Raw genomic sequence first — 16,869 nt, forward strand, 5'->3', positions numbered from 1 at the left:
GTCGGTTTTTAGGACGGGAACAATCACCCCTGCGTCCCGATAGGCCCTCAATTGTTGGGAAACCGTAGCTCTGAGGGCAAAGGGCACCGGTCTGGGTTTACAAAAGATTGGTGTTGCGCTGTTCTTCAGCAACAAGCTTACTTGACAATCCGTTATCTGTCCAAGCTCTGGTTCAAACCTTTCCGCGAATCTTTCAAGCAAGCTAGCTACTGGATCGATCCCCACCCCACACACTCATCCGATTTAACTTAAGAGATTCTAGCTAGTCTCGCCCAACCAACGTGGTCTGAGTATTTTGCAACGTGGAGACAACCAGCAGAGGCAGCGGTGCTGTCTCTTTATTGGGCTATACAGGCATCAGGAGTTTCCCCAGAACCGATAACGGCGTTTTCCCATAGGGTTTAAGCGTTATGTTACCCAGCAACAACTGTCGCACCGAGCAGTGTCACTTAGAAAGAGTCTTGCGGACCATACAAACAGATGCCCCGTATCTATTTGCCTCGTGACTTTACAACCCCTGACCCGTACGTTTCCCGTATAGTTTCGGGCACTCTCGTCACAGGAAAATACAGTCTGTAGCAAAATAGCGTCCTCACCACTACTGTCCTCCACATAGGGCGCTGTGCTGGCGGACGACCGGCACGCTCTTGCCAAGTGGCCCACTGGATTGCAAGCGCTGCAGCGGGAATTCCGGAACGGGCCCTTTTCGTAGGTTGGGAAGGAGTCTCCGCAGAGATGGGAAGGAGTCTCCGCAGCACAGGAAATATTGAAATACGAAGAAATTGCGCGCTACAGTGATGCAATATCCGCAGAATACAAGACGTAACCTACAATGGGCTACCACAAAACACCATGTTGTCGGTATGTTAAATGCGCGTTAGCACTCAGGCAATTCTGCCGCCAACCATTCATTGGGTTTGTTTATCTATGTTTTGCTTTTGCCGGCAGGCTGCACCGGGCTGTGTTATCTGGGCCAAATGAAGCGCGTGTTCCATTATTCCTATCTTGGGCCGCACGTGTTATCTCCTTTGATAGGGAGAGTGTTTCGAACTAACGTCACAAGCATAGAATAATGTTCTTTGATCTACACTGTTCTGGATGTAACTAGGAAGTTCGAGAAACACTCACGCCTGAAGATAAATGCTTGCTGAGCAGACGCCGCGGTAGTCAATTCGCCAACCCTATTCTGGGCACGTCACTTTGTTGACTGCTGTTTCGCCACCAGTGCATTTTTGAGTTGGTAGGGGAGCCCAAGTTGGCTCCAATAAACTTGCTTTTCCTTTAAGGCAGCTCTGTAGTCCTTGGCTAGGTGACGTCTCTTAGTGGTGCGAGGTAGCAGGGTGATATGATCATCAGCGATCCTCACAGCTGCACGGTGTTCGACGTTAGGGTGTCATGGAGTGATCCGAGGGGAAAGTTATCGACTTTGTGTGGAGATGAATTATTGTGCCGTTGTCCGTCAAAAAGTCTATTCCGAGAATGACGTCGTGGGCACAGTTAGGCAAAATTACGAATGCAGCAGGGTACGCGGTGCCGTCTATGGTGACGCGCGATGTGCATGTTCCGATGTGCACGTTCCACTTGGCGTTAAGAAATGACCTCCTTGTGTGCGTATTTCCGGACCGTTCCATCTGGTCGTAACATTTTTCATCCTAAACGTGAATGATCCGCTCATTACTGAGCAGTCGGCTCCCGTGTCTACGACACGGAGGCGGTTACATCAGAGCCATCGATGGACACTGGACGTCGGACGCCACCTTCTTCGATTTCCGGGTGCGTCGAGACGTCATATCTGGGTTTGTCCGTGTTGATGGTCGGGAACTATGCGTCGTCCTTGTCGTCGGCTTCTTACCAGAAGGCTCGGTCATGTCGGGTACGCGTCATACCATGCACCTGTCGTCGTGTTCGGGAATCATCTCAGGGGGAGATCGGGTCGTCAGGCTGAGGGATATTGTGAATTTACGGCGTTAGGTTCGTGCTTGTGTCATTGGAAGGTTTTCGCTTTTTCGCCGTTGTGCAACTTCACCTTCAGAAGTTGCTGCTTTTAGTTTCCCCTACCTGGGCTGGGGCCTTCCACGTGCGAAGTCAGCGTTTCTACGGTGGTTCGGCGACTGGTGTGCCTAGGGCGACACCGAATGGTTAAAACGGGCAGGGACACGGGTGCTTTTGAAAGATAATCGTCGATTTCATGTAGTCGTTGGCCAGGGTGAGGGTGAGGCACGTAACGGAGAAACCACAGAGTCCGAGTCTCTTAGATGTGGTCGGCCTCTCCGCAGTTGTAGCACAGCGAAAGATTATCGGTGGTTCCCCTAACGTCTGTCTTCCGCGGCGCCTGGACAGGGCATCTGGTAGGCGCCAGTGGAGGGTGGTACGGCCTGGCTTCTTGGCGACGGGTTGGAGCAGGGCGCGGTCGACGAACAGCCGCGGAGTAGGTCATACCTTGTGGTTCGCTTTTTGCTCCTGATGGCGTAGGAGTCTCCAAAGCGTGTTGAATTTCTTCCACAAACACGTCGCTCATAGAGACGACTTGGGGTGGCGGCGTTGTGGGGAAGAGTTTCCGCAGTTCTTCCCTGACGACTGCGGGGATTGCCTCGCGTAGTGTATCAGAGTTAATACCCCAGGCATCGATTTTGTCCGAATTTAGCGCATGGACGGGGTGGTCGCAATGCCTCGTTCTAATTTTGAGCATCTTCTCTATGGCGGCCACCTCAGACACGAATTCGGCCAACGTTTCAGGACGGTCGCGTACAAGGAAAGCAAAAGTTCTTGCTTTACTCCTCGGATCAGAAACCTGAGCTTCTTTTCTTCCATCATATCCGGGTCCGCGGGGTGAAATAGTCCCTTCGTTTCCTCAACGAAGATTGAGATTTCTTCGTTTGGGTGTTGCGTTCGAGTTTCAAGAAAAAGCGCAGCTTCTTCTTTCCTCACCACGGTAGTGAAGGTCTTAAAGAACTCGCTTTCGAATTGAGTCCAGTTGTCAAAGAGCTCTCGCGGTTCTCGAACCTGGTTAGAGGTGCATCTTCTAAGTAAAAGAAAGCATGCCGGAAAGTTTCTTTGTCGTCCCACCTGTTGGCCATCCGGACCACGCTCCAGCTTCTCCAACCATTCTTCCGGGTCTTCTGCGGGGGCTCCTCGAACGATGGCGGTTCCTCAGGCTGCTGCAGAGCGACTGGCAACGTTGCTTTTCGCACCATGGTGATGGTTGCAGCGGTCGTTTTGCGTCCTTCTGGCAAGAGGCCGAACTCGGGCCGAAAACCTTGCAGTCGGCGGCTGGCTCTAGTCGAACTGGTTTGGCGGCTTCCAGAGGTCATAAGGAGCGTAACAGGTGTGTACCCAGCACCTCCACCAGAAGCAGGGCTTGGATTTGTTTATTTATACTTTGTATGTGTGTTATCTGTGGACCCAGCGAAGCACGTGTTCTATTCTATATTTTTTGCCGCACGTGTCATCTCCTTTGATAGGGCGAGTGTTTCGAATATTCTTCTTTAATCTACCGTACTCTGGATGGAATTCGACGGTTCGAGAAACACTCGCGCTGAAAGACATACACCGGAAGAGCAGACACCACGGTATTCTATTCGCCGACGCCAGTCTGCGCACGTCACTTTGTTGACTGCTCTTCGGCGCCTGTGTATCCTTGGAGCTCTTAGGGGAGCAAAGTTCGTTCCAAAAAACTTGTTTTTCCTTCAAGGCAGCTGCGTCGTCCTAGGCTACGTGACAGTGCAATAAAACGGAATTCGCGGCGACACTACAATTCTTAATTCATGGTTCTTGAATGTGGCTCAATCTGGCGGCCACCAATTGCCCAAAAATATCCTGCGACGTAAAGAAGAAATGGCCGAAACGTGACTTTGGAGTCAGCACTGCTTGATAGGTTTCCTGTATATCTGGCCTAATTTTTAAAGTATGGGATTTCAATTGGTGTGTATGTTGATACGGGGTGGCAGTGCACAGCATTAACAGTTAGAGGTGCGATGATGTATTTTCGTTATTTACATCACGGGTATCACAAAGCATTCGCAGCCTGCGCTACACACACGCTTCTTAGTCGAAGCGTACGCCCATACCGCTATGCTGCTCCTACGTCTTTGTCATCGTATTGAGACATGTTTTCCTCGCCGAAAGTCACCCGGGTCAAGGTCGCCATGAATGGACGGATGCGGTGAGGGTGAGATCAGGTGAGTACAAACCGTGGTGTCCTTTCCGCCACTGATGAAGATGATGATCTTCCTTAAGACTGGTGCCCAAACATCAACGCCCACAAGGCCACGAGTAACCGGTGAGGGTGTTGGTAACCGTGCCAGACAAAAAGGCTCGGAATCGGCATGGTGGAACTCGCTTCTCCTTGATCGGCTGCTCACGGGTTGGGGACACGGGGCGGGGACATCTACGAGTGCTTATCGCGGCGTGGTTGGTGCTGTTGGAGATGGCCCAGGTACCCTCCGTGATTTCACCGATGCCGAGAAGGTGCGAAGCAGCGGCCAAGATTGAGATGAACCCGCAACTTCACCAAACATGTTACCAGGCGGCAGGCCCACGCAAGCTGCGCCAGCTACGGCATCTTCTTTGTCGAAGCCTACGTCCGTACCGCTATGCTGCGCTTCCCTCTTCATCATGGTCTTGTGACAATATTATCAGCACAAAGCATCCTTTTAAATGAAGCCAACTTTTATTTTGTTCGCATGCCTTTCGGCAATACTACTCTGTCCTCGTTACCATGACAAATGTTGAGTCCCATTAATCGCGAATTCTACCCCAATCTATCCCAATTATTCATTCCGCCGTTCTCTGTAGGTATTTTATTCATCTTAAACAAGCTCAAGGCCCTTTATTATAGCCTAGTCTTCAATAAACCACACGAAAATATTTTAGTCAGTATTTTTCAGTCCATAAAAGCATGCAGTTTGTGTTTTGTGTGATCAAAAACAGCATTTTAAAACGTCCAGTCCCTGAAAAAACACGTCCTTTCATTCATAGCTTCCTGTTTAATCATTTCAACGGGACTAGACGGCCGCCAGAGCCATTTAGAGAAGAATTGCTTGCGTAAGCTTTTGGAAAAACCACAGAGGTCTCACAGCTCAGCGCCTAATTCAAATATTCTCTATTTTCCCGCAGGATACTCGTGCTAGAAGATGGAAACGTCCGGGAGTTTGATACCGTGCCGAGACTGCTGTCAGACACCTCATCTGCGTTTTACAACATGGCCCTAGAAGCCGGCATCGACAGCACGCATAAAACATCGAAATTCATCGCTGAAACAGTTTAATGCAAATTTTCTATTGAAAGCAAAGTTTACTTGTAAAATTATAGGTGACCATGTTTTCGCAATTTTGCAGGCGAAATTGTAGCAATAATATATGGGCTCGCGCGTCTGCCTATTTCTTTATATATTTTACAACAACATTCACATCACACGCAAACAACACGTTAAGTTTACATTGATTTTCTGTTATCTCGGAAATGAATTGCGTGGGGTTTTACTTCATGGCTTTATTAATGTCCCAACGCCTTTTGCAAGCAATAATGTACGAACGCTCTGGCCTAAGTAAGCTTGCTAAACTCAAGCGTACGAAAACCAGCTGAAGTTCTGGGAAGTGCCATTAATAGCTACCAGTAGTAACAAAAATTGCTTCAAGGTGATGAGATCAACTGTACAAAGTGCCCTCAGCTGTCTTAGAAAAGTAGATAATGCAGCGGACGACACGCCACATAACTCCAGAAAGTTTCTGCAGTATTCCTGCCTTTGTTTCACCTGAAACTGCTTGTTTGTATTGCTAATTTGTATGTAGAAGTTAAAGAATGAATCGGCCCCCCTCTTTAGTGGTGGTGTGTCTTAAATAGGGCTGCAATGCATGTGCTGTTGTAAAGGGAACTGTCCTAAGGTGAGTCGTATTGATTGTTACATACAACTGTCAAATACAAGTACCATTTATACAAGTACCATTCAAGGTTATGTGGGTGACAGCAGAAAGAAGTGCCGGCGAGCTGTTTAACGGCAGATTCCTGGTGCATATTACTTGTAAATAAAGAAAATCGAGTTGTATAAAGTTCTTATTCGCACAATGCACTGCTAATTCTTTTACGTGTCTCTGTGATGCCGCTACAGATTTGTTGATTATCTCCATCTTATTGAAGTAAGCGGTGATGAGCTCATTTGCGCTCGCCAGTTCCTGACGAAGTGTGCTTTCTTTTTGACATTCATTTTGGCTTTCCTTTCACATTATCTAATAGTTGGGCCACTAAGAGTCGCATATTACAAAATCACGATTATTGTGCTTTGTTGGCAGCTACGTCTGTAGGTATCTCAGAGAGGACAATTTTCGTTCCTCCGCCCGTATTTCACAACGAACATACCACATACCGGTTATGGTACCCCTTAGGGGTGTCTCATATCGGCGACTTTATTCAGCCTGGCGATGTATGGAATCTGCCGGGTTATCCAGAAAGCATCTGATATCAAGCAGACTCTGTATGTAGATAATATATTACTGCCTAGCCAACCGCGTAGTGTCTTGGCAGCATGAAGGACTCTCTAAAGTGCTATCAACGCTGTTGTGAAGTTTAATTTGTGGTGACGGTTTGACACCCATGCAACATCTCAACTTCCACACGTTTTCAGGCACAAGAAAAGGCAAGCTCAGGCACTCATGCGTCCGTCGTAACGGCTTCCTATACATAAAAAGACCAAAACCCTTGTCCTTCTTCTACAGAGCTACAGTACATATACCTCGCCGCCCTTTGGAACATGCTTCGCGTATGTTGTACTGTGACACATGTTTGAAGAAGCCGAATTCGTGTGCCTCTGAGACGCTCTGTTGATAGCGCGCATGCGGTATCTCCCGTACGTGTTGAGGTGGGGAAAACATTTATTTGGCGCATTTCGGGCTAGAACAGCAGCCTCGATGAGTGTGGTCCTCAGTCAAGGATGAAATGGCAGACGCTGTCCGGCGGGCCCACTCGATCAGCCGCTACTGGCCTTGCAGGGCAGTGCTGGACAAAGCAGCCTCCCAAGAGGAGAGGGTGGTTATGGGTATAGGGTGGCCCTCTTGGTGGCCCCGGGCACCTCCATACAGAGTATTAGACGGTGGCAGTGGGGCTATCGTAAGCCGGGCAGTTGCTAAGGTATTGGGTGGAAAAAAAGAGATGTTTTTGGTGTATGTTTGGAAAAGAGTGTGTCTGGAGCTGCTCCCATGATGTGTCGTGTGCGCGGGATATGGAGAGGTGGGGCGGAGGCAGTAGGGAGTTTTAGTACAGCGTTTGTTGCCTTTGCCTACGCTAAACACTAAAGGTTTGCGTCACGATACGTAAACCCCGCGAGGGGAGTTTTAGTAGAGCTTTTCATGAGTTTTGCTTAGCGACAGGCGTAAGCTTACGGCACCATCTGTCGAATGTTTGACAAATGACTCGCTGGCTGATGTGCCAGTAGAGTGCTGGAGTTCTCGGACATTTTACGACTAATCAAAGTGCAAACAAACGGTTTCCTGTTAGTATTCAATGCTGCAAGGTCATAGCATGATATGGATATTTTCTTGCATGAGTACGTTTCATAAAGAAAACGTTAAAGCCCCGTGGCACCTATTTCGCGAAATCGCATAGACCGCTCTGAAGCGAAAGCCCGGTTTGGACGCAAACATTTTATTAAACTTCAAAAGAATCAAGAGATGCGTTTAAAGCAAACACAACGTCACGACATGCGTTGAAAGTCTGAACCGCGATTCACAATTAATCGGTTTCCCCTTCCTGCCTGTCGTAAATTCGGCGACCCCTTCTCGCGGCTTGCGGGGACGAACCGCAAGTCACTTAACTCTGGCGGGGAAGCCGAGAAGGCTTTTAGCCACATACACTGTACATACCAGATGCGAGGTTGTGTCGTACGTCGCTCACGAAAGATAATCCCGAGCATGGGAAGCATTGTCCCCTCTCTGAAGGTGAACGTCCCATTTCTTCGCGAAGTGAACTCGTCCACAACTCGCACACAGCTTCGGTTGCTAGCCTGCCTACATAGCTTCGTTCGGACAGTCAGAGATTTCACAACGATACATTGCTGCGCGATTGAGACAGGCTAACCACACGACGTATTTAAAAGCACAGGAGCAAGAAGTTGGTACATCGGAAGCAAATTACTGTTCACAGAGGAGCGAAACCGTGGATTGTTGTCTCGCACTTGGCGCCGTGTTGGAAATGCTATATGGACCGGGCGGCCGTTGTATGGCACCACCGTCGCTTCAGCGAACAGCGCCGCCCGTGGTGAACCGCTCGTCAGTGGAATGCCGGTGGCGGTCAGCGCAGCGTAGTTGTGCATGGCTTTTTGTCGTTCTGAGGAGGTAAGGCTTGCAAAGCGTAGATAACCACAAGGCGTTTTTTGAGATCGGTAAAGCTTTAGCTTATAGGCGACCTTTACTAGTCATGCCATGCGTTGGATTAACGCTTATACTCAGTAATTAGAAATAGCAGACGACGCTCAATGCGTCAAGCTGGAAGTCAAGCTGCAGTGCAAGTCCGTTCCTTCGTGCAGATTTTTTATGCTAGCATACAGTTTGGCGTATCGAGGAATATTATGCAGCTAAATGCTCCTACAAAGCCGATATGTGCAGCCGATCAAGGTATGCTGAGGCGCAGGCCTTTGGCAGTTGATGACAAAACGATATCGTGCACACGCGAAAGATAAAGGTGGGGGGTGCCTTCTGAGACTTACCTCAAAAAATAAATTGTGATGGACACCTCACCCGTACATTCATTGACTAGAGTAGAAACATGTTTATTTCACAGGCACACGCTTACTACAGTCGTCGGGAATCGTTTACCGAATAAATACCGCATGGCGGTAGAACGTTATTGCTTGTCGTAGAAAAGCATTGCTCTACAAGGATTGCAATGATTTCTGGATAGTTGGTTCATGGTTTTTTCAAAAAGCTATTCCTGCGTGGCTGAAGGACGAGAGACTGGAGGGGGCCGAAAACCTGTGCTCTGCAGGTTCACAACTGAATGCTGCGGTTGTTTTACACGCTGCCACCTAGAGTAGAAAACTCATGCCCCCCTCCGTCTAACGACGATGATGGTTTATCGCGAAGCTTTCTCGTGTGGGTTTCCTTGATTGCCTTCTGGATATAGTTTTTGAACTTTGAATTGAACAAGCACAGCAGTTTGGTCTTTTCAACACGGTGTCTTTGGCCTTGACCATTGCCCATTCGATTTTGCACAAATTAAGCTTCGGGTTCAACCATCGTCAACGTTAAACGCAGAACTAGATGATTTTGCTGTTTAATTTTGCACTTCCATGCACCCCTCTCCATATCCTAATTGCTTTCAGCTTGTCCGGAATGCGTCAGTGCTGGATGACCCGGGCTGATGCACCCCTATTTGAGACGACTAGTCGCGTGTATTTGGTTTCTTCACAAGGAAGTACACCAGCTTTTAGGTACTCGGTGAAGAATACTTAAGCATTAACAGAACAGGCTGACGTTGATACTGCCACATTTGTAAACTATAGGTGCCAGCGTTTATTCCACTCAGGAGGTAAAATGGGAATGAGAGGGGGGATGGTTTGTAGCTTGGGCTGCTGGGTGGTTGATTAACCTTGGTTCTTTATAAAATGACCACTACAAACGTGGGAGCTCCACTTCGGCTCTCAGACTCCCATGCTGTCACAGTGTCGCTCACCAAAACCGAAGGCACAAAACTCAAGAATACAGAAAGAAAGTGTACACTGCCACGACGTTTCCACGGCCACACGATAATCGATCTCGTACGTAAGTGCCCTTCTTTTCAAAGCACACGTATCAAGGCGTCCCAGCGTTAAGGCTGGTGTGGAAATTGCAGTCAGTGAAACCAGCTGCAGATAAGTTGAAGCGGCAGAAATGAATACTAATATAAATAGTTTTATTCCTACATAGCGCTTTGCCAGGCGCAGAGTGCTGCAAAAAGCGCTCATGTCAAAGTAGCCCATTCCCAAACTTAGAAGTATAAAATAGGTTCCCGCAGCCATTTATACATTTAAGAAGAAATGAATACTAATAATAGTAGTTTCATTCGTACTCAGAACGGGTGAAGCCAAGCGTAGATCGCTGCAAGAAGCGCTCATGTCATTGTAGCCCATACCTAACTTTACAAGCGTCCGACAAGTTTACGCAGCCATTATTGCGTCTAAGAACCCAACCCATCGGTCTAGACTTCGTTTCAGCGCATATATCCGCTCACATCACCACCTAAACATTCAGTGCACCGAAGCAAACATGGCAAAAACAACGGGAGGCTGCGTAGCCCAATGCATCGGCTCATTCCACTAACGAGGGGATCGCCGAGTGGTGGCGCCACCCGTCCAGCTCCCCGGTCCCAATTGACCTCGCGGACGTATGCTATTTTGCAAAAATAGCGTTCACTCTTCTTCCGTTCGATAAACACAGAACAGGCTTAGCGTACGACGCATGTGCAGCGTGAACGACGCAAAGAAATAGCGGTCGGTAACTGTTTGCGTATGGCTGCGTACGTTATTCTAAAGCTTTCTAATGTTTTTTCTTTGTGTGCGTCAATAGGCGATTGTGAGGGCATAGTTGAGAACATCGGCTTCCATAATCCCCACGTGTTGCTCATGGAACCATATAATCGCCGTCTCCAAGCCATCATGCGGAAGTGTACCCAGGTTGCTCTCGGCCTGCCTCTCAGTTCAAGCAACGAGAAGCTCCTTGCTACACCTTACGGCTGATATATTTCATCAAGAGTTGACAATACAACACAAGCACCCCTGTACTCCTCCGCTGTCATAATGGGACCTCATATGACCACTGAAACACAGGAGCATCTTCTTCGAATCACCCCGCTCCCACGTCACCTTGACAAAGGCAAGGATGGTTGCTGGGGTCAACAACGCGGCTTCTTCCAGAAACTCTTACCGAAAGCAGCTTCATCTAACTCTATAAATGGGAGAATTCATGCATGCAATTAAAGTATTGCCGCATTTGACGGCAGAAAACCGGCTGTATTCAACACCGATTTCAACATTCGCCAGCCCTCGGAAGTCCTTTATGTAGAGCTTCACGCTATACGTTAAGGAATGCGTCATCGTGACTACGGTACAAAGTAATATTGCGCGTCTCAATCCCTAGTGCTTTTTCTCACTGCTTTCCAAGAGGCCCGTCCCCTGATTCTTTTCAACATCCTTATATAAACACACTGCTGAAATACCGAATAACGTGGCCTCCATAACTTCTACATTATTTTGATCTTATAGAAAGTTTGATTGTTTCGTAAGCTAACAAGCTCGCCCGTGCATTATGGCTACGGACACCCCAAATTGCTACTGCAGTGGTTCCACTCTTTTTTACGCCACCTGACACAACTACGGACAACGCCATTCTAGGCCCCCCTCCACCCCCCACGCAGCGTTTAGCAATGAACAGGTGTTCTTCCCCGGCAGGCTCAGAACGGTACCTCTCTGGCACGGAAAAACGCCTCTCTTCATCATCACCAATGTTGAAACACTCCTCACACCTACTGTATCTGCTCCTGGCACCGAATCAGACTCATGTGCTGTTGAATGCGTGGTCAGAAAACCGCACTTTCGACTACCTTGCCCCTGAAAAAGTTATGCATCCTGCCCTGGCCGGAGTGCCTGACTTGGCCGAATGATTTGCCAGATGAGCCAAGTCCCGTTGATTAATTACACTACCCAGCGGTGCTAGAGCCTGGATTCAATGGCGAAAGCGTCCTGGTCTAAGACTGATCAAACCTTTGCATTGGCAAGGCTTGTCAATCATTTTATCAGTCTGTAAGCTTTCCTTTCATGTTATCATTGTTTTTTTCACTTTAAAATCGGTAGAGTAGCTAACCCTGTGTTTATACTCTGAATAGGTGTAGTCCTTCACTGAATATTTATTGGGACTTTTAACCACCCACCTAAGTATTACGAAGCCCACTTCCTGATGAAGAGTGGCATCTGTGCGCACTTAGCCCCGCCCCGGTAAGTCATCGTTTGCTGTGTTATGGCCACTCTAGATGAGAAGCGGTAACTCGTGCGCTAACCCTAACGCGTGGATGGCAAGTTTAGTGGCTAACGCTTTGGGATCGCCGGGCACATCCGTTGGCACGGAGAAACTACAGCGAGTAATGCCGCTTAAACGACAGCTCAAAATCTGTCTTGGACATCTGCAGCTTCACACCACCCACCCATAAATCGCATTTTACACTCACGTGTCAGAAAACAGACAGTGCCTCCACTACCTTAGAAGCCCCGAACTTACCCTGATACCGCCCCGTCTGTTGAAGTTACCCCTACGTCTCCAGGTCGTCCCCCAATACCACACCATTTTCCAAATAACTACAGTGTGGCGTATCCACGCCGATCTGGCATTATCATTGTGTCCTGGTATCATCTCGACTTATCGTTATCATCTCGACTTCTAAGACAGGCCTAGATATAGCAAGTAAAATCTCGCAGGAAAAAAAAGGTTTGCGGCTAGCCACTCTCCATATTCAGACAACCCAAAACTTCGCTGTAGCTAGTAAGCCTAATAGGCCATTGGAACATTGCGCCATGACCCTCAGCGTACCTACGTAGTTCAACTCAGCTCTAGGCCATAAAACATTCTCCTGTATATTGCCGCGAGCCATGCATTGGGTTTGTTTATTTAGGGTTTGTTTTTACTATCTGGCCGTGCCGGGCTCTGTTATCTGTATCCCAAGCGAACTGGGTGTTCCAGTCTTTATTTGTATGCCGCATGGGTTATCTTAAACAGATAAGGAGAGTGGTTCGTCCTAACTTCACTAGCCTACAAAAATCGTCTTTGATCTGCAATGTTCTGGATCTAAATCGACGGTTCGAGAATCACTCGCGCCGAAATATAAAAAGCCACCAGACGGACGGACTCGCCGACGCTCGCCTGCATACGTCACTTTGTTAACTGCTGCTTTCCGCCTCTGTATTCTTTGAGTTGTAAGGGGAGCACAAGTTCGCTCCAATAAGCTTGTTTTTCTTGAAGACAACTGCGTCGTCTTTGGCTTCGTGACAATATGCCCTGACATTGGTCATTGAGTTATTCACAGCCTAGAACCACGCACCGAACAACACAACCGCCTTGACCTCCTTATCACTAACCTCCAGTCTTACATGCTCAGCCAGATCACGTCAGCCCTTCTTACGATTTATGTCCACACGTTCCCGTTGTAAAAGCGAAGCTGTATATACAATGGCAATTTGTTATGTCCACGGTTAAAAATACCAAGAAATTACCAAGTACGTGCAAGTGCGCGCGAGCCATGCGGCCAGAGCCGGCAGTTAAAATGATCAAGAAAATGCCGAGCGCTGCCCTGTGCGTGCCGCGAGGTGGTCGCGCGGCGTCATTGGTGCACCTTTTCAAGCCAAGCATACGCACTTGGGAGATTGCCAAGATTGTCAAAAAGATATTCCATTGTTTGCCGTCATCGTACCAACACTTGCTCTAAACGAAAAAACACACGCCATAGCGTACGCCCATTCAAGAATCATCACTTCGAAAAACATTACGGAAGGTCACACTTATAGCAACAATGATGGAGTAAAGGTTGTTCCGCCAGCGAAGAAAAAAAAAAATATGCTGTAACCTTGGGCCTAAACAGTCGTAATGGTCAGGAAGGTTGCGAAACGTTTGGCTTCCTTGAAGTCTTACGCATTAGTGTGAGCTTCCTTAATTTTTTTTTGTAAAATATCAAGGCGTGATATCTTCTGCCCATCTCATAGAACCGTTCAATTTCACATTTAATGCAAAAACGGTCACTCACCCCAATTCCTGCCCCCATCGCCTACTGTCCCTCCAAGAAGAGAAAGGGCCTCCTCACCAGCTGTGTCTATGTCGATCAGATGTTTCTGGCCTCCAATGCTAAGGCTTCACCAAAGCCCAGAGGTTACCTGGAATGGTGCCAACCGATCCCACTAAGTGCTCAACCACCACTGTGTTTTTTCTAGAGATGTTTGTTGTCCCCACTCTTTCTTTCTTTTTATTCGGTGCTGTTTACTGATAGGACCTCATGTAGGTACCGATAGCGCGTATCCTTTATACAGCGGAAGCAAAACACTTCCCACAACGTGCGTGTGTGAGCGAACATTTTACGAAGCACGCACTCGGTCCTAAATGGCAGACGCACCAGCCCTGTGGCGGGCGTCTTTAGCTCGAAATGCCCTTGCTGGCCGCCCAGGCTTCAGCGTCTTCTTTTTACTCCGCAGGGCTCAAGGTGGTCAGCTGGTCTACCCGGGGCTCGTAGGTAGGGCTCGCGTTGGGTGATAAGGGGATTGCTGGGCCTATTATACCTGATGGTACAGGGTGCCATAATATGCAGGGTGGTTGTAAGCACTGGTAATGGGATATTGGGTAGTGTGTATTTTGTTGAGGACGATGGTACTTGGCTTTATGTGTCACCCCAAGTACCCTGCTCCGGGGGCTAAATCTTATGCCAAGCATCTTTTGTGGATGTGCAGGTGAACAAGGACACCTCGAGACAATGCGCTCAGAGGGGCTGGTCTCCGTTTAGATAAACAGGATGACTATAACCGCTGGGTGAAACGAGACAGATATTGCAGGTCGGTAATAAAGTTAAAGCACGAAAGTGGGCTGCGTAACTACTTATAGACTCAACCACTCAAAAATATTTTCTCACTATCTATGATTTTTGCGCCAACGTTTATCGCTTGCTTTACAAATTTCTTGTTCTTCCTTTTTTAAGCCTTTCTTTAGGTGAAAACAAGAATTCGTTAGTATGGCGTCTGGCTAGGTGGCGCAGTCCAGGTTTCATAGCCGCATATCGTGCTCCGTTTTTCTTTGCCCCTGCTTTTGCTGAGGGCCTTGCCCGCCCGCGCAGTTATTACCCTTCGTTCCACGAAGCCTTCAGGATCATCCAGCCACCATCGGGGTCCCGGTCCGACGACGGGGTGGCCCCCCAGGCCCATTCAAAAGTCCGAAGCACCGCGTCGCCTCGCTAAGACTACAGCGTCGCCCTGGCACTCCGGGAATGCAAGACAGCACCAGGCCCCTACAGCCGATCACCACCGACGCTTCGCCGTTCTTCCAACATCCAGCCTCCGATGCTGCTGCACCTTCTCCCATCACACTCAGTGCTATGGCCGACCCCGCAAGCCAAAATCTTGAAGTCGTCTCTGCAAACGCCGCGATGCCTGCTCCGAACGCTGTGAGTGGCGCCGACAGCGCAGGGCCGACGGCCCCGTTGCGGGCGTCTGCGTTCCTCACCGCAGATTGCGCCGCCATAGCGTCTCCGACGATGACCTTGGCCGCGGAACAAGTCAAGAGCCCTGCTCCCCCACCAACCGCGTCGCCGCTGGACGCTGCCGCCGGTACTGGACCTTTCATAGCTACACCTTCTACCGTGTGTTCCGTTACCCAGTTCTCACGTAGTGCTGCCTCCTCCTATGATAGACAAGAACATTCCATTAAGCCCGCCGGGCCTCCGACTGAAGACGCGTCGGCCGAAATGGATCTCACTCAGCCGCCAGGAGATGACGCTACAACGCAATCTTCGGAAAACGCCTGGACCATTGTTGGCTCCGCCCGTAAACCCGCTTCCACCGCCCGATCCCGCACCGAACTGATCACTGTCGGCATCCAACTTCCTCCAGGCACCCTTACTCCCAAGCTACCTCTGTACGACTTGCTCACCGCTATTGCCTCCGCTGCACAACTTTCCTCCCAGACAAGTGAAGAAATCACCCTCCAGGCGAAGCCCACTCAGAGCCTTGTGTTTTTGAAAACTCACTCCCCCCTTACCGCTCATCTCCTACTCTCTCTCTCTCACGTTCGGCTTCATGGTAAGACCATCAGCATCAAACCTTATGCTCGCAGCCCTCCCATCTCCTGCCTTGGTGTTATCCATAACGTCGGCGGCCATTTCACTCCTCCTCAGATTATGCAGGAACTAGAGTCGTATACCACCGATATTCTTGCTGCACGCATGATGGGTAGCACCCAATCAGTTCTCATTACTTTTGCTGGCACCGTAATCCCCCGCTTCGTATATTTCAAACGTGTTGCTTTTCGGTGTCGCCCCCACAAGCCTAAACCTCCCACATGCACCCGCTGTCTCGCTCTGGGACACCGGGCTCACCAGTGCCCGCAGCATTGTGCTCCGGCCAAGTGCCGCCGTTGTGCTGCCCCTCTACCACCTGACCCTAGCACCCACGTATGCTCTCAGCCCTGGTGCATTCATTGCAAGGTGAACACTCACCCCTCTCTTGACCCTACCTGCCCCTTCCTCCTCGAAAAGCAACGCGCATGTGCTAAAGCTGCGTTTGAACGCCGCATAGCTTTGCGCCGGGTCACGCAGGACACCCCTTGCCTTCCGTCCTCTAAACCTGCATCTGACTCACCGGTCACATCCCAACCGGGCTCGTACGCTGCTAAACTGAAAGGACCGTCGGTGCCACCGCCCGCTTCCTCCAATGCTCCACCCTTACCGTCCTTGAATGAGGAAAACCGTCACTCTTTCGACCTCCGACTCGCGATGCTCGAACGCCAGCTGCGTGAGCAGCAGCGCGTTTCCCAGGAATTGCAACAGCAGATTCAGTCTCTCACCGAAACACTCCAAGCAACCACCAGCTGTCTTACCTCCCAACTTGCGCAGCTCAATCAGCACTTTGCCACGTTCACCACAGCTCCCTCTGCAACCCAACTCATGCCTTTGGCAGACTTAGTCGAAAGCACGTCCACCGCCCAGCACACTCGATTGGTTCAGCTCGAAACCTCCATCCTCAAAGTTCTTACCGCGCTGAATGCCCAATCCGAGCAACTTAAGTCATTTGGTTCCATTGCTATTTCTTTACAAGAATCACTCCCCCCGGCTAAGAAAAAGGACCGTCCTTCTACATCCACCGCTACCTAGATGTCCAGTGCT

At 49.3% G+C, this 16,869-nt stretch overlaps 1 protein-coding gene across 1 annotated transcript in view; it reads left to right on the forward strand.

Annotated features, from left to right (window-relative positions):
- LOC144158399 (multidrug resistance protein mrp-7-like) overlaps positions 1–6,006 on the forward strand; it is a 67,832-nt gene extending 61,826 nt beyond the window's left edge. The window contains exon 22 of the mRNA XM_077689270.1: positions 5,116–6,006. Coding sequence (XP_077545396.1) covers positions 5,116–5,266 — 151 coding nt within the window. The 3' untranslated portion in view covers positions 5,267–6,006. The remainder of the gene's footprint in view (positions 1–5,115) is intronic.
- The last annotated feature ends 10,863 nt before the right edge of the window (positions 6,007–16,869 follow it).

Source organism: Haemaphysalis longicornis, unplaced genomic scaffold, assembly GCF_048455015.1.
Source record: "Haemaphysalis longicornis isolate Haplotype H1 unplaced genomic scaffold, Haemaphysalis longicornis Haplotype H1 scaffold_10, whole genome shotgun sequence".
Lineage (NCBI taxonomy): Eukaryota > Metazoa > Arthropoda > Arachnida > Ixodida > Ixodidae > Haemaphysalis > Haemaphysalis longicornis.